Source organism: Schistocerca americana, chromosome 1 (assembly GCF_021461395.2).
Source record: "Schistocerca americana isolate TAMUIC-IGC-003095 chromosome 1, iqSchAmer2.1, whole genome shotgun sequence".
Taxonomy (NCBI): domain Eukaryota; kingdom Metazoa; phylum Arthropoda; class Insecta; order Orthoptera; family Acrididae; genus Schistocerca; species Schistocerca americana.
Window position 1 is genome coordinate 355705091 of NC_060119.1, and position 25953 is coordinate 355731043.

Below are 25953 nucleotides of genomic sequence, written 5' to 3' on the forward strand. Positions count from 1 at the left end.
ATTCTTGTTAATGCTTGTTAATTCTGATCCATGTACTCTTCATCACAAGGTATTACATTTTCTTTCGCTCATTCCGAAGGTGAAATTCCCATTTCATAATAATCCACTGTGGTTTGTTTAAGTTATTTCCTTTTACACGTTATTGCTTTCTGAAAATGATGAATAAGGATTAATATCTTGCATTTAAATCATATACTCATTAAATAAAAACTTGTTTCTAGTGATATAATTAAGCATACAGCATAGCATGACAGAAAACGTATTATGTCAAAAACATAGTTTTCAAGTGCAAAAAATGTACACAGAGTATCATAATGTAGTGGCAAAAAAAAATGTAAAATAGTCACGATGTTGAGATATCATAAGGAAAATGTCAAAGTCAACTGGTGTTTGTTACATCTTAAAGATTACATAGTGCATACAGACAAAAATAAAATGTGCACAGTCTGATGTATAACGACAAGAAAAGCGACCTGCTAACCTTACCTTGCCGGGCACTTGCCAGGAAAAAATATGATAATCAGTAAGTAGTCACATAGATATAATTGCATAAGTGGTCATATAAAAATCAGGAAATGGCATTACAGTGTGATAAATCATAAAGTATATTCATTCAATAAAGGGTTTAATATTGGAGACATGGTGATTGCCTTTGCCTTTTCTGGTTCTCAAAGTTTCGACGTGTACTACATTTGGGTGAGGAATGCTGCAAATTAGATATGGACCTGTGTATAGAAGCTCAAATTTACTGCATCTACTCTTTCCTCTGTTGGATAAATAGTGTGTACGTACTAATATCTTCTGTCCAATGTGAAAGTCACGGCGTGTACAAACCTGTTTTTGCTGTCTTCTCCGGCGCTATGCGGCACGTTTGATGTTGTTCAGCGCAATGTCAATTATTTCATGGTGTCGTAGTCGACGAGATGTAGGAAAGGATACTAATTCTTTAATTTTGTTAGGTGATTCAACATTTTTCAGTATAACAGTCGGAGATAGCATAGTAGATTCATTTGGTATGGAGTTAATTACATCCTGGAATGAGAGTATGTGTGTGTCCCAATCAATATGTTTTTTATGGCAGTATATTCTACATAGTTTACCAATTCCTTTCATTACTCGTTCACAAGGGTTCGAAGAAGCGTGATACCTGGATATATAGATCGGAGAAATGTTTCTAGCTCGTAACATACGTGTCCATAATGCAGATCGAAACTGTGGTCCATTGTCGGAAATTACTTTCAATACATGCCCTACATGAAATAAAAAATGTTTTACAAATGCATTCGAAATCGATTTAGCAGTAGCTTTGCGAAACGGAGTGAAGGTAACAAATTTCGAAGTGAGTTCAACAGCGACAAATATGTAACAAAAACCTCTATTAGATCTGGGAATCGCACCAAAAATGTCTACAGCGGCCATGTGTCTCAATTTAACAGGTACAATGGGATGTAACGGAGGAATATGTGAAGTCGTATCTGATTTAGCTTTCTGGCAGATTTTACACGATGCTAAAACTCGTCGTATACGTTTCTCCATGTTGGCAAAATAACAGTTCTGTCTCAGTATAAGAAAACATTTTCTGGCTCCATAATGTGCGTAACTTAAATGAGTATACCAAATTAATTTGTTAACAAGCTCGTCAGGAATGCATAGTAACCAATTGTTGCTGTCAGGGTGAGAGCGGCGAAACAGAATGTTATTGCATACAGTATAATGGTTTCTGATGGTAACATTATTCCTATCTTGCCAAACGTGTTTAATTTCTTTCCATACGTTGTCTTTGCTCTGCTCTTGTGCTATGTCTCGTAATGATGCCGAAATAAAATTTTCGAATGCAACTTGTTGAATATACATGACGCTAGAATTTGCTTGCCAGAAGTTGGTTGCGATGTCTTGCTGATTGTTGCTGAGAGAACGGGATAGTGCGTCTGCTACAATATTTTGTGTAGCGGGAATGTGAACAATTGTAAAATTAAATTCCTGTAAATAAAGTTTCCATCTGCTTAACCTGTCGTGTGTAAATTTTGCTGAAAGTAAAAACTGTATGGCTCTATGATCTGTGTAAACAGTAGTATGTCGTCCATAAAGAAAATGCCTGAATCTCGTAAATGCCCATACAACACATAATGTTTCAAGTTCTGTAACAGAATAATTTCGTTCAGCAGGTGACAGAATGCGACTTGCAAATGCGATGTTTTTAATTACTGTAGAACCATATTCTTCAATTTCCTGAAAAATGTGTACGCCTAAAGCAGTGTTAGAACTGTCGGTGGCAATGGAAAAATTTCTAGTAAGATCTGGATGTGATAAAAGTGGTGCATTCAACAAAGCTTGTTTCAGATTGACAAATTCAGACTGCGCTCGGCTACCCCACGACCAAATAGTGTTTTTACCCGTCAACTGGCATAATCTAGGGGTGTCTAAAGCAGAGTAATGAATAAATTTACGGAGAAAGTTAATTAATCCCAGAAAGCTGCGTAATTATTTCTTCGTCGTAGGTACAGTAATGTCACGTAAAGCTTGAAGTTTTTCCGGGTCAGGCGAAATGCCTTCTGCTGAAATTACATGTCCAAGAAATTTTATAGAAGTTTTGCCAAAGTGTGATTTGCTAAGATTAACTTTGAGTCCTTGTGCACGAAAAGTTTGCAACAGTTGTTCAAGAATCGGATTGTGTTCAGACCAGTTAGCTTCTGCAATAAGAATGTCGTCTACATACGTTGTGATTCTGTCTTTTAGTTCTGTCGGAAGTATAGTATTCAAACCGCGAATAAATGCTGCTGAAGAAATAGTTAAACCGAACGGTAATTTACAAAATTGATAACAGTCACCAAAACAGAGAAAAGCTGTGTACTTTCTGCAGTTCGGATGGAGCTGAATTTGCCAAAATCCCGATTTCAAATCAAATGGGGAATAAACGACAGTACCATGAAATTTCTGTAGAAGTTCTTCTAGTGTCTGTGGGCAATCTGTTTCATTAATAATAATGTCACTGATGTGACGCGAATAAAGTACGAGGCGAAGTGAACCATCCTTTTTCTTAACAATATGGAGAGGGTTTATGTACGGGCTAACTGCCGGTTCAACAATTCCTTGGCCAAGCATAGCTTGCAATTCTTTCTTAACTTGATCTGTGTGAATGTATGGAATGGGATAATGTTTGGCTTCAAATGTATCATGCTGTTTAACTAGAAATTCATACATAAAACCGGACATAGTACCAGGGATGTTGTCAAAAACTGGAGCTTGCTGTAAAAGAATTTTGCGTAGCTCTGAACGTTCGTCGTCTGTATTTGCACTGCTCTGTTTAACTTTATCAGAAATCATTTGCATAACGTCATAGTCGGCTTCGTCTGGAGTATTATAGTTGTGTACGTACGTATCTGTGAACAATGTCAAATGACAGTCTATGTTACGTGATGCAGAAATGACCTCTGTACGATTAATTGTTTGTTCTTCTGCAGGTAAAGGGTGCTGAAATTCTAATGCCAGTTGTACATTTTCATCCTTTAACATTAAATAGGAATTTTGAAAGTCGATAATTGCGTCGTGTTGTACCAGAAAATTCGTACCTAAAATAACGTCTGTTGTCAATAAGGGAACAATCCAAAAATTTGAGTGAAACGTATGACCTGCAATACAAAATGATAAGTGTGTCTGTAATTTTACATCTACTCCTTTACTAGATACTGCTCCTTTTACTTTAGTTTTGCCTAATGGTAACGTAGGATAGGTATTCTCTTTGTTACATTCGTTGAAAGTTTCCTCATTTATAACTGACATAGGTGATCCAGAATCGATTACTGCTGAAAATTTAGATGATCCAATCTTTACTTCAATGACAGGGTGGGAAATGGTTTTTTCAGTAACTGGTTTTTCATGCAAAAGTGTGTCTCGGATGTCGTCAAAAGTAATAACATTTTCGTGAACAAGATTCTCTGTGTCAAAAGTATTGCTTGCGTTGCTGGAAGATTCATTCTGCACTGTATCTGGTCAAATTCTTTCTGACGTGCAGTTATTCGCGGGAGGATGCTGTGGCATTTCAACTATTTGTACTGTTCTGTTATTTCTTCCTGACGTATTACGTTCGGGATGATACCGACTGCCTGATTCATTCATGATAATCTGTTGTTGCGGATGATTCTGTTGCTGGTAAGACCGACTGTTACGCTGAAAATTGTGCTCATTACTTTTACGTCTGTCATGATAGTCATTTCTATACGGCGCGTTGCGATACGAGTTGAAATGGTGTGTTTTCTGTACGTACTGATTTCCTTGTTGCTGTGCGTTACTATTTGGCGGAGTCGACGCTATACGTGTAGGCGGCGAAACATTAAAGCTTGGTTGACCTTGCAGACTACATTGTTGGTTAGGTAAGCTAACGGGCTGGTTTTGTTGCTGTTGTGGGGAAAACCCTCTATTGTTGCCAAAATGCGTTGCGACAGCTGAAAATTTTGTACATACTGATGATTACACTTCTGTCTTTCATTAAAATTACGCTGGTAGTTCTGGAGTGTCTAATGAAAATTGTCACTTTCGGTAAAACTTGTCATATCCGGTTTTCATTATTCATTCCTAATTCTAGATAGCTCGATAGTTAAAGAGCTGTTTTGATAGATATAAAGGATAGTAAAAGAGAAGGCATCAGTGCAGAAAACTAAAGATGAAATAGCACTACTACAGCTCGGGTCCCTGTGCACGCTATGGCACATATTCATCGAAGTGTAATGAATCCCCTGAGGTCGCTTACGCGCTGCAAATAAATTTTAATTTCTGCATTATAGGCAATACCGGTGAAAATTCAAAAGTAAATTGTTGTATCCAGTCCAATTCTAGTTTCTGCGTTACAGGCCAAGCTGGTGAAAGTACAAAAATAAATTGTCGTATCCAGTCCAAAGCGTGTACCTGTGCTCTGTCATTTTTAAATACCTTAGATTTTTTTACGGATAAAAATTGCTTATAATCAACGTTATCGTCTCTGAATGTGTGAACACGTTCGGAATTTAATGAGAATCTATTTGTCTGTGTCTGTTCGAATTCTAAATCACGTAGTCTCTGTAAATTACCTAAGTTACACTGGCTGTGTGAGTGTGACAAATGTTCGGAATGTGGCGTATGCTGTGACGTGTTAGTGACTGAAACATTCGTCAATTTGGCTGTTCTGTTGGTCAAATTTCGTGTCTACTTTCTCATCCAGTGTGCGTGAAAGTTCTGCTGACATTAATTTAAACTCGTCGCGTAACTGTGTTGATTTTTCAGAACATTGTTTAGCAACTGCACTACTTTCATCTGTAAGTAATTTCGTTGTGGCTACATGTGTATTCCTTAATTCTTGTGCAACAGATCTAATTTCTTCACTACTATTCCTAGCACAAGTCTTAGTATCCTCACGTAATTGTTCTTTAGTATCATGACATTGCACGGTAACGGCTGTAATCTGTTCATTAAGTTGTTTGTTCTGTTCGTTAAGGTTGTCGTGTTTTTCACATTCAACTGTTTGGAATTGTTGTCTAGTTTTTCATTAAGTTGTTTGAAATGTTTGCCGAATTTTTCATTACATTGTTTGTACGATTCATTAAGTCGTTTGAGATTTTCATTAAGTTGTTTGTGCTGATGGTCTAGTTTTTCATTGTGTTCATTAATTTGTTGTTTGAGATTTTCATTAAGTTGTAGCATTAATGCTATAACTCGATCCCAGCCAAAATTAGCGGCTCTATTCTCTGTACTGTGTGATGGTGTATCTGCATGTGTCACATTTTGTGTAACCATTTGGTTATTGTCTGATTCACAAAAAGGTTTGCCAATCGGATGTACACTATTGGTCACTACATCGGAATTAAACAAATCTGACATATTTTGAGTACATTGTTCACCTTCGTTAGAAACAATTATCTGTTCGCTACGTAAATTTTGCAAATTAGGTGTGTCAAACTGGGCAGCGTTCATTGTAACGGAACGTGCCGTGTCATCAATTGTTACATTTACGGTGGACATAATTGAATTTGTTTGCTCATCATTAGGATCAATATCATTACTAGTGATCGGCACACACTGATTATCTGTAATTAGAGGATTATCACTATTACACTGAGTGTCGCAAGTATTATCGGTCAAATTATTCGAGTCGGCTATTTCACTCATTGTACATCGCGATGTACTATTAACAGTTATTCGCGGCATTTTTCACAAATCAAAATTAAGCACAAAATGAAACAAAGACGAAGTAAAAATGGAACAAACACAATTACAACAAAGAGCAATAAATTGCCCATGATCTGTGAAAGAAAGAGTGACAAATTAGTAAATGCGTTGCGCCAGACGCAAACTACATTTAAGTAAATAAGAACAGATATATGACTACTTCTCAGAAATTCACAAAGAAATACGATCCTGGTCGGTTGTCGCCAAGTGTAACCTCCCCAAAAAATAATTTACCGTAGCCTCCCAACAAAATTCGTTGCCATTTAACCTCCGCACAAAATTCATTCACATTTAGTGTAACCTCAAAACAGAAAAATTCCTAAACCTCTCAACAGTAAAAAATTATAATTATGTCGTTCACATTCAGTGTAACGTCCCAACAAAAATAAATTCAGTAACCTGGTGATAATGCATTATACCTAACCTCTCAATTAAATTGTCGCTCACTTATAACTTTTCAATAATTGACTGTGAATTTAACCTGGTAAATTTTGGACGTCAGCAGTGCTGCGTCATGGCCCTGAAAGATCATTCTGAATAAAAAAAAAGAAAATTCTTACCTCAATGAAGTCGCCGGATAACGCATATATATCTGCTCTTAAAATAATGTTTTCTGGCACAGCCCTGTGCAATGCTGGCCGATAGATTTGTCATTTATGAAAGGAAGCAACTGATTTATTTATTTATTTTTGCAACAATCGGGATGATCATGGATGGGAGAAATTAGTAAATTCTTTAAACTGAAATGAATGGTTGTTAAAAGTTACTTTTTATGAGAAAGATTATTATTACGAGATTTTTAAAACATCTACATGGGAGTTAAGATAACATTACTACATATGCGCGAGGCTGCTTTTTACCTTATACAATAATACTCAGGCTCCGGCATGGCTGCACCGCGACCGGCCCAGCCAACACGATACACCAGACCAGACCAGAGCAGACTGCAGACTAGCTCACAAGCCACAACTTACTGCTACAGCTACACAGTTCGTACTGCAGTCAACACTGCTCTCTTTTTCAGAGATTCTCTTATACCTTGCATATCGTAGGCAGCGCATGAGCAATACATCGAAATTACATCTGTTCGGACCTCTTACAAGCAGTAAGTGCTGTGATAATAGGGTACGCGTTTTCCGTGCCATCGTGTTTTTTGGAGATAGTGTGTAATACATTCTATCAGTTACTAAATTTAAAAATCGTGTTCATGTGCACATTTTCACCACTCGTAACTGGAAACGACGCAGAAATAGCGTTTTCGAAAACATGCATATTATTAACAATTGTATGCCTGAAATCTACAAGGATTGCACAAAAATATGGAAACTGTACGATAAATGCTTGTATTTCTTTGTGTGTATGAAACCGGGGTCTAAGAAAAAAACAGAGAGGCCCCGTCCCACCGTAGCCCTCAGTGGTTCACAATGGGCCACAGCAGTCCGCCCACGTCACCGCCGCCCCACACCAAACCCAGGATTATTGTGCGGTTCGGCCCCAATGGACCGCTGGGCGGATTCGTGCCGGGACCGGCACGTCTTCGTGCCCGGGAAGCAGCGCGGTAGACAGCGCGGCTAGCCGGGTGGGCACCATAAGTGCTTGCTTGAACATAAATGTAGATGCCAGCCAAGTCTGGAGGTTGCGCTTTTGTATTTGACACCGAGTGCCACCTGTACAATGTCCTCAATACTTTGCGTTCGCCATGATCAGAACAGTGTTCTGTGTAGTTGTGTGTGTATTATGTCGGAGTTACATGAGTCCGAACGTGGGCAAATTCTTGATGTCATATGGTGGCTGTTTAGTATTTCAAGACTCACTTATCGAAGATCTACGCCGCGTATAGGAAAGCGGAGAAACGACATCCACTAAGTCACAACGCGGACGAAAGTGTGTGTTGATCGATTTTGACGGACGGTCGCTGAAGAGGATTGTGACGAAAAATAAAAGGACGACAGCTGCAGAAGCTATTCCAGAACTGAATGTCGCACTCGCAAACCCTTTAGGCACCAAAACAACACAATGAGAGCTCCATAAGCTGGGAATGCAGGGCGACTTGGAATTACAAAACCCCACATCAGTGATGCAAATGCCCAAAAAAGAAACGTTGTGCCAAAGCCACAAAACCGCGACTTTGGAGCAATGGAAGAAAGTAGTTTGTTCGAATGAATTTTTTGTGCGCTCTTTCCAGCTTCTGGCCGAGTTAATGTCCCAAGGGTGAAAGATGGCGGTGGTTCGGTAATAATTTGTGCAACTATATCGCAATATTCCACGGGCCTAGTGATTACGCTGCAAGGTCGCAAAACTGCTAACTGTGGTCATGCTATGTTCCAAGACGACAGGACCGCTGTTCCCGCAGCTCGCTTCGTCCAGGGTTGGTTTTGTGAGCACAAAGATGAATTGTCACATCTCCCCTGGCCACCAAAGTCACTAGATCTTAATATTATTGAGTCTTTGGGGTCTACCTTGGAGAGAAGGGTGAATGATCGCTATCCACCTTTTCTATTGTTAACTGAACTTGCCAGTGTTTTTCTGGATATTGCTGTAAGACTCCCTTGAAAAACGTAGAAGACCTGTATTTATCCATCCCGAGGCGACTGGAAGCTGTTTTCAATGCTAAAGGGTTTCCTACACCGCATTAGCCACGACGATGGCATGTGTTTTGGTGTTTCCACATTTTTGTCCAACCCCTGTATGTCCATAGGCGTAGCGCTCAGGCTGAAGGATCATTTTCAGTACTAGAAACGATGAAGACAATTTAGAAGCACAGTGATCGAGATTAGAATGAGTGCATTAACGATGCTCACTGAATTTTTTCTTCTAAGAGTGACAAAAAAAACGTACTTCATATACAAGAATTACACTTTCTCTCTGTTATGCACAGATGACACGGATATTATTTTACACACATTGATTTCATTTTCTGTTCCACTTTGTAGTTAAAATTGTTTGTGTCTCATATGAACTTGGTGAAGAATTTCATATGCAAGGATTATTTCGAATTGACTACCAGTTGTACAAGTCAGGAACCGAAACTGACAGCAGTGTCTTACGTTATTGAGGATGTTGGCTGTAGCAGGTATAAGTAGTGTAATTTCCCTACATAATGTAATACAGGGTGTACACAAAGTCCGGGAACACTTTCAATTACTTCCTGCATAACAATTAAACATTGTACAGATGTCATCCAAATTGCATTTTGAAGACATACTCTGAAAGTTGTTTTTTTTCACACATTCGATATGCGAACAATGAGTGACCTGGCAGACGTCAGTACAGTGATCGAATTCTTTGCCATACCCGTCCCAGCATGGCATCGTCGACTGTGGCAGTCGCTTCCCTTTGTCTCCCCTCGGAGCTCTGCTACATCACATGGTAACGTGGTAGATGCGGTACATACACCAGATCTTTAATGTGTCTCCACACAAAAAAGTCACACGGAGTGAGATCTGGTGATCGGGGAGGCCATTTCATGACACAGCTGTCCCTTTCTGTAGCACTGCCGATCCATCGATGCGGCAGCTCCGTGTTCAGGCATCCACGAACTTCACCATGAAAATGGGGTTGAGCCCCATCCTGCTGAAAGATGAACGGAGAGTCCGATTGCATTTGAGGCATCAGCCATTGCTGCAAGATGTCCAAGTAGGAATATCCAGTGACAGTGCTCTCGGTGAATAAGAATGGCCCGTACAGTTTTCAACGTGACAAGGCACAAGAAACATTTACCTTTGGGGAATCACGCTGGAATTCAATGCATTCTTGTGGATGCTTTGTACCCCAGATTCGACAATTATGCCTTTTCACTTTCTCATTAGTGTGAAAAGTGTGGCTTCGTTGCTAAAAATTAAGCTATCAACAATGCCATTCCCATCCTCATTCAATTGTTGCAACTGTGAACAAGACTCAAAAACGCTTGTCTTTGTCGTCGACATTGAGCTTCTGCACTAGTTCCAATTTGAATGTTTCAGAGACAGCTTCTGTCGCAGGACTTTCCACGCTGTCACTGGAGCCATTTCGAGTTGACGGGATGCACGATGCACCGATTTCTTTGGACTCCTTATGAATGTCTCTCGTACGCGCTCCACATTCACTTCACTCACACTGGGACGTCCCTTCTCTTTGCCGGGCACAAGCAACCTGTCGTAACGAATTTGTTGTGCCATTGGTAAATGGTCTTCTTTGTTAGTGGTTTCTTACCGTACTTGGTTCTAACCTTTCGTTGAACAACTGTAGCACACTTGTTTTTGTCGACTCCCAACACACAAAAAATGGTTCAAATGGCTCTGGGCACTACGGGACTTAATTTCTGAGGTCATCAGTCCCCTAGAACTTAGAATTACTTAAACCTAACTAACCTAAGGACATCACACACATCCATGCCCGAGGCAGGATTCGAACCTGCGACGTAGCGGTCGCGTGGTTCCAGACTGTAACGCCTAGAACCGCTCGGCCACTGCGGCCGGCTTCCAACACACAGAAACCTCGCCCCACGCCTGAACTCGCCATGCTTGCGACTAGCGCTGACTATCGGCAAATTACCAAACTACGTTGTGGCGGTATTCATGGGGGGAAAAAGAAACTTTCAGGGTTTCTCTTCAAAATGACATATGTATGATATCTGTTCAATGTTTGGTTCTTGTGTCGGACTTTATGTACACCCTTTATTACCGTAATATTCCTGCTGCGAATATCAGCGATGATGCGCTACCGTAATTGAGACGACAACGCTCTTTGCTGTGAAAAAAGAGCATCTATGCTTTTTGCAATTGTTGGAGATAAGGAATGGCTACTCGAGATTTTTTTTTTTTTTTTTTTTTTTGGGGGGGGGGGGGGGGGGAGGGTCACATAAGTTTGCATATAGACGTAATTTGAAGTGCAGAAGTGATACAACTTGTAATCGCAATGATCAAGTATAAAAAATTTGTCTTATGAAAATGAAGGTAAATATCGTCTACGAACTTTTATTCGATGTTGGATCACCGGACCTTCATAAAAACTATTATTGTCTTTAGCAATACAGTGCATAGTGATTTCTTCGCGAATTAACAATACTGGGCGAATGTGCGACTATCACGGTCCGGACGACACTCAATATTTCGCCGTCAGCTTGTGTGTTCAAGACGTTCCCTAAGGGACCAATTTGTTAGTCAGAAGATACCATACTGCCACTGTTGCTCAACCTTCTGATTCTGAAAGTGTTTCCAGGAGATCTTAACGGCGACTGTGAGTACTTTAGCTGCCAAGAGAGACGGAGTCTTCACGCGAGTTGTAGCAGTTTTCTCCGACTTTGCCTGGCGTTTTCTGAGAACCGGAGAAACGGAAATCTCGGAGCGCCAACTCATCCTGTACCTAAACCGTTCTCTCCTTACAGCAGCCACGAAGAAAACATAATCATCTATATATAATTTTAAAATGTATGCATCTAGGCAAAAAAATCAAAAGAGTTTAAATACAGTACCTGTCTTATCTGTGTCAAAGTCAGGGGTCAAGTTAGTTAATTAATCAATTTTTTTCGACGTAGCAGTTCATTTCAGTTGGTGAGCAGGTCGGCGAAGGACAGGAATAGCTACTCGATCAAATCAATAGATAACCGATATAAAACAATAACAAAGTGCGAAAGACATTTCAAGCAAACTTCGGTCTGACACATAAAGCCCTTATTTTCCGTCTGATCCATATTTGTTTGTGGCCAGAACTTCACAGATACTCAACTATCTTTAGCAGTGCAGTTGAAAACCGCGGCATACCTGTCACCTATCGCGTATTCACGCAGACTGAGGAAGCGAATGCGGCTATGAAATGAAAGAATGAATATCAGTTATCTTCTTGCTTAAGAGGGTGTGGTGTTAGAAGGTGGTAATTGCATAGAGTGTTCATGCGGTTAGAAATATATGTTCGGGTCAGACAAGGGAAGAGAATGTTCAAATGTGTGTGAATTCCTAAGGGACCAAACCGCTGAGGTCATCGGTGCCTAGACCCTACACACTACTTAAACTAACTTATGCTAAGAACACACACACACACACACACACACACACACACACACACACACACACACACCCGCGCGCGCGCGCGCCCGAAGGAGGACTCGAACCTCCGGCGGGAGGGGCTGCGCAGTCCGTGACATGGCGCCTCTAACCGCGCGGCCACTCCACGCGGCTAGGGGAGGAGAACACGAGCGCCACTGCGGTGTTTCGTAAGCAGGTGTCAGCTGCCTTCGCGCGTGCATGTGAGGTTGTTCGTGTCGCCAGCCAAGCAAACAACACAATGCTCGCTGTTGGCGGTTCAGGTGCCAAGGCATCGTGCACGCGACCAGTCCAACCCCTGCGGTTCTCAAACCCTTTCATCGCTGGTTTGTTCCTTTGTACAGGGGTTGGACAAAAACATGGAATCACCGTGAGAAAGCCGGCCGGAGTGGCCGAGCCGTTCTAGGCGCTTCAGTCTGGGACCGCGCGACTGCTACGGTCGTAGGTTCGAATCCTGCCTCGGGCATGGATGTGTGTGATGTCCTTAGGTTAGTTAGGTTTAAGTAGTTCTAAGTTCTAGGGGACTGATGACCTCAGATGTTAAGTCCCGTAGTGCTCAGAGCCATTTTCACCCTGAGAAATCCATGCTCGAACATAAATGCAGATACTAGCCAAACGTGCAGGTCGCACTGTTGTATTTGACCATGAACGGCACCTGTGCAGTATCCTCAATATGTTTCAGGTATCAATGTGGGTTAGAACAGTGTTCTGTGTAGTTGTGAGTGCATTGTATCGAACATAAGAGAATTCGAACGTGGACAAATTGCTGGAAGAGAACTCCATGAGCACAAAATTGCAGGGCGAGCCGAAATTCTGAAACCAGTCATCAGTGACGCAAATGCCCAAACAGCAAACATGGTGCCGAAGTCCTGAAACCTGGACTATGGAAGGAAGTCATTTGTTCGTCGCACACTGTTTTCAATTTCTGGCTGAGCTTACGTCACAAGAGTGAAACATAGCTGGTGTTCGTTGATAATTTGCGCAGCCATATCGTGGTATTCCATGGGTCCCACGGTTTCCCTGCAATGTCGCATTACTGCGAATGATTGTTTGACAATTTTGGCTGATCAGGTCTATCCCATGGTGCAATGTTTGTTCCCCAATGGTGATGCTGTGTTCCAAGACGACACGTCCCCTGTTCACGCACCTAACATCGTCCAAGAGTGGTTTTGTGGTCACGATAATGAATTTTCGCATCTCTCCTGGCTACCCCAGTCACCATTTCTCACTATTATCGAGATTTTACAGTCTACTTTCGAGAGAAGGGGTGCTATCCACCTCCGTCATCGTTACCTGAAATGTTTGGTACTGTTTTGCACGAAGAATGATATAAGATTCCCTTGAAAACCATCTAGAACAAAATGCCTTCCAAATTTATTGCCGAACTTTCGCAGATGATGTGGGAATACTAGCAGACAAGACGAAGACAATTAAACCGATCAAAACTCTCAAGGAAGGCACTGAAAGAAATGCGGTCCTAATTTCCTTCCAAAAACACCAAATACACCGTTCGGAACAACCTGCCCAAAAACTGATCACAAAATACGGAAAATCGAGAGAGTTCCATACTTGAAGCACTTCGGCAAAGTCTTAGAAACCCACAGGAGGAAAGAAAATGGCACTGAAAATTGGATCGCACGACTTAAGAGAGCTTCCGGTAAAATCTACACCTACAACAAAAAATGTATGCCCATACACACAAAAATCAAGCACTATAACATAGTTATCAAGTCTTAAGTCTTGTACGTCTTGTACGCTAGCGAATCGCTTACAATCTACGGAAAAGTTTATGAGGAACATATACTAAGAGAAGAAAGCAAAGGTCTAAGAAAGTTGCTCGGCTCCAAGAGACTAGAAGATGGATACAGACTACAATCCCGAAAACAACCGAAAAAGTATCGAATCTCGTGACAGAGATAAGAAAATAAAGATTGAAATTTTATTGGCATATCCACAGACTTCCAGCAACAATATTGACACACAAAATTGCGTCGTACATAGAACAAATCAAAATCATAGCTTGAACTCAGCAGGTCACATAGAATTTAGAAAACGTTCATATAACCCCATCAGACATTAACAGAAACTGAAAAAAATTTCTAATGGAAGTATTTTCAGAGAATGAAGTCAACACCAGACAAGGAACTAAATGGACTGAAGAAAGAAAGGCACGGAGAGAAAATGAGAGACGCTTGGAAACTCCGAAGATTGAAATATAATAGTTTTCCGTGATCCGATAGCGTTCAATCGCCCATAATAATAATAATAATAATAATAATAATAATGAAGTTCCTAAGCTAAAAGCCTGAGCATTGATGACCAACGGAACCCTGAAGAAGGAAAGTGAAGGTTGGTTTGTGTTGCACAGGAGCCAGCCATCAGAACTAATGCCATCCAATTCAGAATCGAGAAATCAGCATAAGCTGCAAAGTGCAGATGCCACAAGGGAACTGAGTAAACAGTGGGTGGCATCTTGAGCTGTTGCAGAAATATCGCTCAGACTTATTACAAGGAGAGGCACAATGCTGTGACTCAAATGATCCACTGGAACTTATGCTAAAAGTACTATCTGCCGATGGCAAAGAAGTTGTGGGAGCACAGTCCAGAGAAAATGATCGAAAACTAAACTGGCAAATTATTGTGGCACTTCCGACTTGAGATAAATAGAATACTGGAGTACAGTCGCTAAACTTCACAATTGTGGAGGAAAAGAAAACGTGGATTATTGACGTTGTCATCCCAGGTGACAACAGAATCGACGAGAAAAACTAGAACAACATACCAGGTACAAAATCGCAGTACAGCGACTCTGGCGTTAAGCCGGAGAAAGCGGCCCCAGTCGATGTGGGAAGTTAAAAATCATTGACTCTTATGAAATACCCGTTTGTAAACTGTAAAAAGCTATATTACTTCTGTCTGAACGAATTATTTGCTGCTAAGCAAGCATTCCAAGACGCTTGGGAAAAATCCGATTAGAGATAAGATATGAACAACAAAGTGATCCCATTTGTTGTGTTTACTATTATAAAAAATAAATAATAACAGTAATAACGATAATATACAGGGTGGTCCATTAATCGTGACCGCGCCAAATATCTCACGAAATAAGCGTCAAACGAAAAAACTGCAAAGGACGAAACTTGTCTAGCTTGAAGGGGGAAACCAGATGGCGCTATGATTGGCCCGCTAGATGGCGCTGCCGTAAGTCAAACGGATATCAACTGCGTTTTTTTTAAAAATAGGAACCCCCACTTTTTATTACATATTCGTGTAATACGTAAAGATATATGAATGTTTTAGGTGGACCACTTCTTTCGCTTTGTGACACAAACATATGGCTCACAATTTTAGACGAACAGTTGGTAACAGGTAGGTTTTTTAAATTAAAATAGAGAACGTCGGTACGTTTGAACATTTTATTTTGGTTGTTCCAACGTGATACATGTACCTTTGTGAACTTATCATTTCTGAGAACGCTTGCTGTTACAGCGTGATTACCTGTAAATACCACATTAATGCAATAGATGCTCAAAATGATGTCCGTCAACCTCAATGCAGTTGGCAATACGTGTAACGACATTCCTCTCAACAGCGAGTAGTTCGCCTTCCGTAATGCTCGCACATGCATTGACAATGCGCTGACGCATGTTGTCAGGCGTTGTCGGTGATCACGATAGCAAATATCCTTCAGCTTTCCCCACAGAAAGAAATCCGGGGACGTCAGATCCGGTGAACGTGCGGGCCATGGTATGGTGCTTCGATGACCAATTCACCTGTCATGAAATATGCTATTCAGTACCGCTTCAACGGCACGCGAGCTTTGTGCTGGACATCCATCATGTTGGAAGTACATCGCCATTCTGCCATGCAGTGAAACATCTTGTAGTAACATCGGTAGAACATTACGTAGGAAATCAGCATACATTGCACCATTTAGATTGCCATCGATAAAATGGGGGCCAATTATCCTTCCTCCCATAATGCCGCACCATACATTAACCCGTCAGGGTCGCTGATGTTCCACTTGTTGCAGCCATCATGGATTTTCCGTTGCCCCATAGTGCATATTATGCCGGTTTACGTTACCGCTGTTAGTGAATGACGCTTCGTCGCTAAATAGAACGCGTACAAAAAATGTGTCATCATCCCGTAATTTCTCTTGTGTCCAGTGGTAGAACTGTACACGACGTTCAAAGTCGTCGCCATGCAATTCCTGGTGCACAGAAAAATGGTACGAGTGCAATCGATGTTGATGTAGCATTCTCAACACCGACGTTTCTGAGATTCCCGATTCTCGCGCAGTTTGTCTGCTACTGATGTGCGGATTAGCTGCGACAGCAGCTACAACACCTACTTGGCCATCATCATATGTTGCAGGTCCTGGCTGACGTTTCACATGTGGCTGAACACTTCCTGTTTCCTTAAATAACGTAACTATCCGGCGAACGGTCCGGACACTTAGATGATGTCGTCTAGGATACCGAGCAGCATACATAGCACACGCCCGTTGGGCATTTTGATCACAATAACCATACATCAACACGATATCTACCTTTTCCGCAATTCTTAAACGGTCCATTTTAACACGGGTGATGTATCACGAAGCAAATACCGTCCGCACTGGCGGAATGTTACGTGATACCGCGTACTTATACGTTTGTGACTATTACAGCGTCATCCATCACAAAGCGAAAAAAGTGATCCAACAAAAACATTCATATTTATTTACGTACTACACGGTTATGTAATAAAAAATGGGGGTTCCTATTTAAAAAAAACGCAGTTGATATCCGTTTGATCTGTGGCAGCGCCATCTAGCGGGCCAACCATAGAGCCATCTGCTATGCCCCTTCAAGCTAAACGAGTTTCGTTCTTTGTAGTTTTTTCATTTCGTGCGATATTTGGCCCGGTCACTATCAATGGACCACCCTGTATAGAGTATCTGGTTAAAAGTGTCTGGACAGGCTTATGTAATGCGGGAACTGACCACCAGATGTCACGAGAGACAGACCCGTCAGTATGAAAGGAGGCGGGGAGTATTGTGCTGTCAGCAGAGAAACAGTAATAGCAGAACTAACTGATTGGTCACGAAAGGACATGCCATTCGGCTGGCAAATTTCTAGTAAGAACTGATGCTTCTACAACCATGCTAGAACCATGTGGAGGCGCGAATGAATTGTGCATGCTTCAGCAGAACGCTTTGTCCAGCTTCCTTCTCTCTCTCTCTCTCTCTCTCTCTCTCTTTCACTCTCTCTCTCTCTCTCTCTCTCTCTCTCTCACACACACACACACACGCACAAGGAAATCAACTCTGACAGGATTCGACTAACATAATTTTTTTATCCTTTCAGTGCTTCCAGTCAGTACAACCCCAAAGTGTTGCATGTTGCAAATAACTGAACTACTGGCTTTAAACGTTCAGCATCGAATAAGTGTTTCGTTATCGAGAGAAAGAAACGTTAAATGGTGATCAACTTAATGTGGTTTTTGAGGGTTTTCATGAGAGCCTAGGGAACTTCTGGGAATACGTTAGATTTCGATGCTGTAGATACCTTGAACTGGAACTACAGACTGGAGTCATTATCTCCGATAGCAAGAATTCAAAGCCAGCCTTGCCGCCTCTGATGTAGCGTCTCTGTATTTTGCATGTTCCTTCGGAGTGGGTGGCCCAATAGGATGAGGTATTGCCTCGAAATCACGAGTAAAGCTTTTAAACAAAATTCTCCCTATCATATTTCACTTTAAACCACATAAACACATACCAAAGATATTAATTATCCCAGTACTTGCGCTTATTTCTACAATTCGTCTTTGTCTCAGAATATACCGGCTGCGGCGACAGTTGCTGCTAGCACAGAAGACATCTTGACTACTAGAACGGCGTGTGTGGTTGTGTCTAGCTGGGTGTGTAATCACGCTTGTGCACATATCGAGAAAGAAATGTACACGTTCACGGATGCCTTTTCTTACGTATGAGGCAAACACAGGCGCAAGGCGCACCGGTGTAAACGCACATTTTAGCTGACGCTTTGTTTCGTAACCATGTTGCATAGTAGGCCCTTTTCTAACAATATTTCCTCGAAAGGCCAGAGAAAATGTAGCTGTATCGTTGGTGTCGAGCAAACTTGATACAGTTATCACTGAAATGGGCGAAGACCTCGTAAAAAATAACTAGACTCACTGATGGCGCTGCAGTCGCGGGATAATTTGAACCTTCGGCTGGACGCCATTATAGTGGTTGTAATCTGATGTGTTGTGTAGTACTGTTGTTTATGAAGACCCTGATTCAACGTTGTATATTTGTTGGGACGTACATACAGTATTTGTTACTCGTAATTCTACTGTCTATACGTTCCAATCAAAAGAAGTACAATGGTGAAGAGTCGTGCAGCGATTAATTGTACAAATAAATTCGAGAAAGGAACGAATATTACATTTCACAGGTAAGTGAATATTTTAAGTTGTTTTGTATGTCAATGCACTTGCTTAATAAATGTTTTTGTAACACGGTATTAGTATAATGTCTGTGCATCTATTTGCAGGTTTCCTTTCTCAAAACCATAGCTGTTACAAAAATGGTTTCACGCTGTCAGGAGGCAACATTTCCGACCGACAGAATACCATTTTATATGTTCTGATCATTTTGAAGAAAGTTGGCTGATCTGGAGTGTTTTCATGGTCTAGGTTAGGTTGAAACTTGATAATTTGGTCGTCAGTTGCCAAAGCACTATAAATATAGTGGGCAAATCTTCGAGTATTTTGATGCACTTTGCGTACATCTATCGTAAATGAAGTACGAAAAATGCTAGGGGTCCAGTGCGTAACTTTTAGCTACGACAGATTCCATGTAGTACGTAAGATAAATTCATAAACAGTGACTAGTTGCTGTTTGTTCATAAATTAAAAAGTATATTGTAGTAACGTATTTAAATGAGGCATTATGTTTGTGACCTAACTCAAGGGAAGGCATTTTATAACCAAAAGCGATGTATAAACATTCGAACTCCGCGCGTCAGTTTACCACTCTAATGGCCGCCGCCCAGCTATTCAGTTTGTCCGCTCTTCACAGTCGACCACTCGTGCGGTTGTGGGGGCCTGGAAATGGGCGACCAGCTTTCATGTACAGCTTAACGCATAGTGCGAACCAGAAACAGGTCGAGTGCGTCCACCGACTTTAACCGTTGGACGGCAAAACTGGCCAGCCTGGGTGTCGCCCACAAGCTGCTTTGCACACCTGTTTGGCATATTGCCGTTATCGCGCCGCGTCCCCACACTAGGAACACATCGCAGAAGCATTAAGCGAGAAAACACACAGGACAGAGTTTACACGATTAGCGGATAGATAATAATCCCCTACTTACATAACAATGGCGGTCTGCTGTCAGCAAGGGCATCCGGCAACGAGAAAATAATGGACGAGTTGACGATGAGCGGATGCTGCAAAATTAGACAACAGCATAAGAAGAAGAAAGACGAAAGGGAAACAGAATTACCGAACCAAGAGAGGCCTTAGGAGCCATCTCGTTAGAATTTTCCGACGCAGTCTCATTTCGGCTTATGTAATTGTCGGTGTGACATTCGTCAACGGTATAAAAGTAAGGATTATGAAAACATGATTACTACCTTTTACATTTGTTGATCATTTCCTTTTTCGTGTGCCGGCCGGAGTGGCCATGCGGTTCTAGGCACTACAGTCTGGAGCCGCGAGACCGCTACGGTCGCAGGTTCGAATCCTGCCTCGGGCATGTCTGTGTGTGATGTCCTTAGGTTAGTTAGATTTAAGTAGTTCTAAGGTATAGGGGACTGATGACCTCAGAAGTTGAGTCCCATAGTGCTCAGAGCCATTTTAACCATTTTTTTCGTGTGTGTGTCACTTGCCCACATTTCTGGAATATGTTGCTGGCTATAAGCCGTACCCTATCGTCCGATTTATACTTTAACAGTGCAGAGTGACTAAATATATATGAAAATATGTGACATTTTACAGCAACCATTCTTAGTATCCTGAACCGAAACAGCTAAGGTACTGAAATGTATTACTTCAGAGTAGAAGGTTCTACTCCGATCACGAAAAAGAGACAAAATTTTGCCTTCTTAGACTATTCTGTCCTTTCTCGTCCAAATGACTTATCAGCAAAAAGTCATTCCTCTAATACACAATACACACATTTTGCTGTCGAAACCTGAATTGCTTCGATTCTCAAATAATGTCAAACTGTTGGTATAGGTGTGCAGTGTTTCATGCAACCATTATGGCTCTGACCACTGTATTTATGATAATTTTTAAGGCTCGTTTTCTCTCGTGCAGAAACATCCGTGCAAATTATTGGCAAAACGCCACTTGAAGCTCAGACTCACAAGACGTTTTCGCCTTCGACAAGGAAACCAAACGTTCGTTGGCGAAGGCACGCTGCGGTCTGCCAGTCTGAAGACCGGCGCCTGCGAGTATACAACACCCACGGGCATGTGCTTTGCGCGTAACATGACCACCAGTCGCGGCCTTCGTCACCTGGGTTACGTGTAAACAAGTTCCTCCGAAAGTGGAAGCACAGTTTTTTATACAAACGAACATCTTACGCCTTGCCAAGTCTCTGTCCAGTTCTCTAGCGGTGCAAAGGCATGTTACTTTGAAACGTCCCCTTGGAAAAATTTATGGTTGACTGTGCTAATAAACCTCTTACATTATTTGCTTTTCAAACAGCTGAGCAAAACTGAACGTACTCAGACGTTACTCTCTTTACTTATTCTGATCAACACTAAACTGACACACAATATTTTTAGCGCAACGCAATCTGACTTTTAATAATCCCTACAAAAGAATGGCCCTGACTAACAATAATCTATACCTTTCATGAATCACTTACCTCACAAAAATCTTCGTTACTCAAACTACTGCAATACAGCGAGTGCCAATACTGCCAGCTAAATAAAAGATTCTAACTGCTGAAGTCACTAACTACTGATAGGAATAGTTAGCAAATGAAAGATTTTGATAAAGAACAAACAATGTATTTACCTTAATAGTGTTCAAAAGTCATATATATATATATATATATATATATATATATATATATATATATATCAGTTCATGACATCCAGTCTTACAAATTTCCTGTCTCTGATGGACACACGTCCAGATCATCCGTTCTCAAAACTCCTCCATCTCTCTCCCCACATCCACCACTGCTGGCCGCTCACCTCCAACTGCGCAACGTTACGCGCTGTTCACATCCAACTGCCCAACACTAGAATAGCGAATATTACAACAATGCTAACCAGCCACAGACTGCACACAGCACAGCCAGTGATTTTCATACAGAGCGCTACGTGGCGTCACCAATATAAAAACCTAAACAGCCTACTTACAACTTGTCTGAATCACCGAGAACTACCCGAACTTGGCAATAACGTCGGAATGGTCCCTCCCAAAAGGGACGAATGCTGTCCCTATACTCGTATATTTGAGCCGATGCTCAGTCGTTAACGATTTGGGTGAAAATTCGAAAAATTCTAATCTTTCTTCATTCTATTTTGTTAATACAATGAACACATTGCTTTAAACGGCGACACTGGCTCTTTCGTGACGAACATTTGTGCCTTATACCACATTACAAATATATACTGAGGGTTTGTTTTTTCTTATTATTTACGTGTTTCACAAATCTAGAAATACAGAAGAATAGCGTAGCAGATTCAGTTGCACGTTTACCTGATAACAAGCCTTTTCCAGTTATTACATAATAATCTTTAGAAGAAAATATTAATAAGGTATACTTTCAGTGCAAACCCGAGAAACTTAACTTTGAGCATTACTGTGGCGATAAAAATGGCTCACATTTTTAACAAAATGTGTACTTGATGTTTAAAAGAGGAAGTCTAAAAGCATATTTATTTTGTCGAGCCCTGCACTATTTATGTTTGATCTCTACTGCTGAAATGTTCAGAAGTTACCATGTGCAGACAACAGCTGATCATCGCATTTTAGTGACATCTGCTCTTTATACATGTCGTCCAGGAAGCAATTTATTTGGCGGCGAGACGCGCATTTGAAAAACGATAAATAATCCCCAGTGTCAGCAGAATAAGTCATAGCAAAAATCCAAAGGGTATCGTTCCTCTACCTCCGAGAACAGTTTCTCATGTTGTTGGTACGCGTATTCCCGCCAATGTTGTTTTCTGTTCGTAATATCAATCCATCGTTGTAGTATTTATATTTCTTTTATTTATGGGAGAGAGAAAGTGGCAATGAAAGAGAAAAGGAGGTGGATGAAGCCAATAGCAATGGGAGCAAACGAGAGAGGAGATATTGACGGCCTATGAGAGACAGTGGCAGTAAAAGGGAAACAGAGATGGATGGAGATAGTAGCAGAGGGAGCAAAAGAGAGAGGAGACAGTGGAAATTAGAGATGAGTGGAGACCCTATATAGGCTTGGGCGGTCCGGACCTCCCAGACCAGCGAACTTTAACAAATAGGTTTAGGGGAGGACAAAATTTGGACCGAAATTTTAAACTTGCAGGTATAGGACAAAAAATATGTTGGGCCCCCAGAAATTTTGAGGTGCCGAGGTATATTGGAGACAATGGCAGTGGGAAAAAAGACAAAAGGAGACAGTGTAAGTGAGAGAGGAGAGAGTGGTGGTGGGAGATACTGTAAATCAATTGGATTAAAAGGAGATAGCGGGAGAGAGATGTGTATAGACAGTGGAAGTGAGAGGGAGATGCTGAGTATAAAGGCTTAACTACAACGAGAGACTGGCTAAAAGGATTTAGAATGTTGTGTTAAAAGAGCGCGAACGCCAAAATTTTTGGTATGGAATGTGGAGTGAGGGTTCAGGCTGCCGGTTCCCCACTTTCCTGTCAGAGTCTTTTAAAGAGGAACATATTTGCTTTTTTTGTGCTCCAACAGGAGAATTTTTCCGCTGATATAATTGTACTTTAATTGAAAAAGCATGGAAAACCCATGGTGTGTTCTGATTGTACTACACTCGCATTTTTACTTGATTTAATAAAACATGGCGAGGCTGTGGCATGATGAAACTGTATCCTAATGATAAGCCTCAATGAATCTGCTGCCAGTCCACGTACCTTCATTGTACGTTAGTGTCCTGTGTCAGTGAAGATTCTACTGTTTACACATTTCGTCTGTCTGATGTGTGATTAAAATTTTGGTGGTATGCATAATTATGTGCTGTTATATCTGTTGTGCTTTGTTGTTGCCGCGGAATTATTTGTGCCCCCTTTGCAAAATTAGTTTCAGTGGGGCGTAGCAATGTTTCTTATGAATGATATGCACACATATATCTTACGTTAAGTTTTCTTCTGTTGTATCTTCTTTGATGCGCCTTTCAAATTATAGGCGTGTTATTATTGTGAAACGAGTAATTATTTTTATCAAATTTATATCGATATATTACAAGTTTAAAAATTTGCGAGACTGGGCGCAAGTGGTTGGCTTGTTTCTTTGTGCATGCCTTCTGGTTTTCGATACCCATGCTTTGTTTTATATTTGCTGATGTAGGATCTTTGGAGGTTTTACAGTGTCACTTGCATTCAGCGTTTTTGCCGCGGGTTTTACGTTAGTTTGTTCGAGGACTGTGATGTCTCTTATTCTAGGGCCATGTCTTCCAGCTGTTCGCAGGATCCCTTTTCCTGTATAAAACTCTATTCTGAAACTTAGAGAGGGATGCATAGTCCACATAGAAATTATTTCGACTTTTAGTATTTCGGTTGAGAATTGCTGAGTTCATCCTAAACTGACTCATGTTATTAGCCACAAATACCATTAGGGTGTACATGTTTCGGCAAGTGGTCGCGGTGGTCTAGCGGTTCTAGGCTCTGCAGTCCGGAACCGCGCGACTGCTACGGTCGCAGGTTCGAATGCTGCCTCGGGCATGGATGTGTGTCATGTCCTTAGGTTAGTTAGGTTTAAGTAGTTCTACGTTTTAGGGGACTGATGACCTCAGTTGTCAAGTCCCATAGTGCTCAGAGCCATTTGAACCATTTTTTTCGGCAAGTAAGTGAAAGTTACGTCCCTAAAGAGGCCCCTGATAGCTTTTCAGTTGTCATCATTACATAGTATTGTTATTGCACGCTTCTGTAGAACAAATACTTGTCTCACTTTAGCTGTAGTGCCCCAGAAGATTAAACCATTGGATAAAACGGAGTGAAAGCACGTGGTGTGCTAGTAATCCCGCCTGCATGTCTACTCGGTAAGAGACATTTTTGAGTGCAAAGCAGGCAGAACTGAGCCTTTTGGTTACCTTAATCTCATTCTGGTTTTACCAAAGTCTGTCATCAGTCTGGATGCCCAGGAACTTCAAAATGGTTCAAATGGCTCTAAGCACTATGGGACTTAACATCTGAGGTCATCAGTCCCCTAGACCTAGAACTACTTAAACCTAACTAACCTAAGGACATCACACACATCCATGTCCGAGGCAGGATTCGAACCTGCGACCGTGGCAACAGCACGGTTCCAGACTGAAGCGCCTAGAACCGCTCGGCCGCAACGGCCGGCCCAGGAACTTCACACACAGTAACATCCACTATATGCCCGTTGGTCTCTACTTTTGGTACATGCAAATCGCTTTTTATTGCTTCAAATACTGCACGAATGCTACTAATGGGTGCCGCTTCCTCTGTTGCAGGCAGTACGCCACATGGAACTGTCGATGGGGTTCAACAAGGTGAGCGGAGTGACCTTATCATGGGAGGAGCTGTCTGTGTGGGTGCGTCGGCGCCGTCAGAAGCAGCCCTTCTGGAAGGGCCTCCAGTATGACCGTGTGCAGATCCTCAACAATGGTGAGCTATCTGCAGGCCTCTCCTACAGTGCGCTTCACGTCAGAAGGCGACCCAACTATGACGCATTCTGCGAATCCTCCTTCACTAACCGCTAACAGCCAATGTCATTCACTCTTCTTCCGCCTGCCTTGCTGTGAGTTATGCGGGGCAGCGATAACTGCTGTCTTCCAGACTCCAACTTACCCGTTCATTGGCAGAGACTGGCTACAGATGGTACCCGTAGATGTCTCTCCATTGAAGTGCGCACAAAAAATGTAGCCTGTGCTGCATAGGCCAGATGGTAAGGGGGGGGGGGCAATGGTATCAGAGGGGGTTAGGTCGCTTACGGCTGTGGCGCGGTAGGTGAGGTGCTAGTGACGGCAGCAACTGAATGAAAACAGACGATACAGTCGCTTGCTGGAAAACATTCGACTAATTCAGCGGCAGTTTTAAGGTCTCTGTGAACGATCAACCGAGTGAGGTGTCGCAGTGGTTAGCACAATGAACTCGCATACGGGATGACGACGGTTCAAACCCGCGTCCGGCCGTCTAAATTTAGGTTTCCTGTGATTTCCTTAAATCGATTCAGGCAAATGTCAGGATGATTCCTTTGAAAGGGTACGGCCAACTTCCTTCCCCAACCTGATGGGACCGATGACCTCGCTGTTTGGTAGGAGCAACCAAATCAAAATAATCGATTCAGTCCGTTGTAGTTTTGTGTAGTAATTCTTCCTTTTCAATAAAAATCAGTCTTTCTGTTGGTTCAACCGCGTATTTGTTCTTTCAACTAAAACGACTCTTTAGTGTTTTAGTTGATTGCGCCGTCAATTAATGCTTCCAAGTAAAATCAGTTTGTAGTATTTTCATTTTTTAAACTTAAAGGAGTAGCATAAAGCTGCCGTATATGTACCCCTGGAGGGTACATCCCAGAGTGTAGGCCAAGGTTAAAATAAGT

General features: G+C 41.7%; 1 protein-coding gene across 1 annotated transcript in view; it reads left to right on the plus strand.

Moving 5' to 3' along the window:
• The window catches only part of LOC124599816 (protein scarlet-like), a 327851-nt gene that overhangs the window by 232810 nt on the left and 69088 nt on the right, over positions 1-25953 (plus strand). Inside the window, exon 3 of the mRNA XM_047136109.1 lies at positions 24866-25019. Coding sequence (XP_046992065.1) covers positions 24878-25019 — 142 coding nt within the window. The 5' untranslated portion in view covers positions 24866-24877. The remainder of the gene's footprint in view (positions 1-24865; positions 25020-25953) is intronic.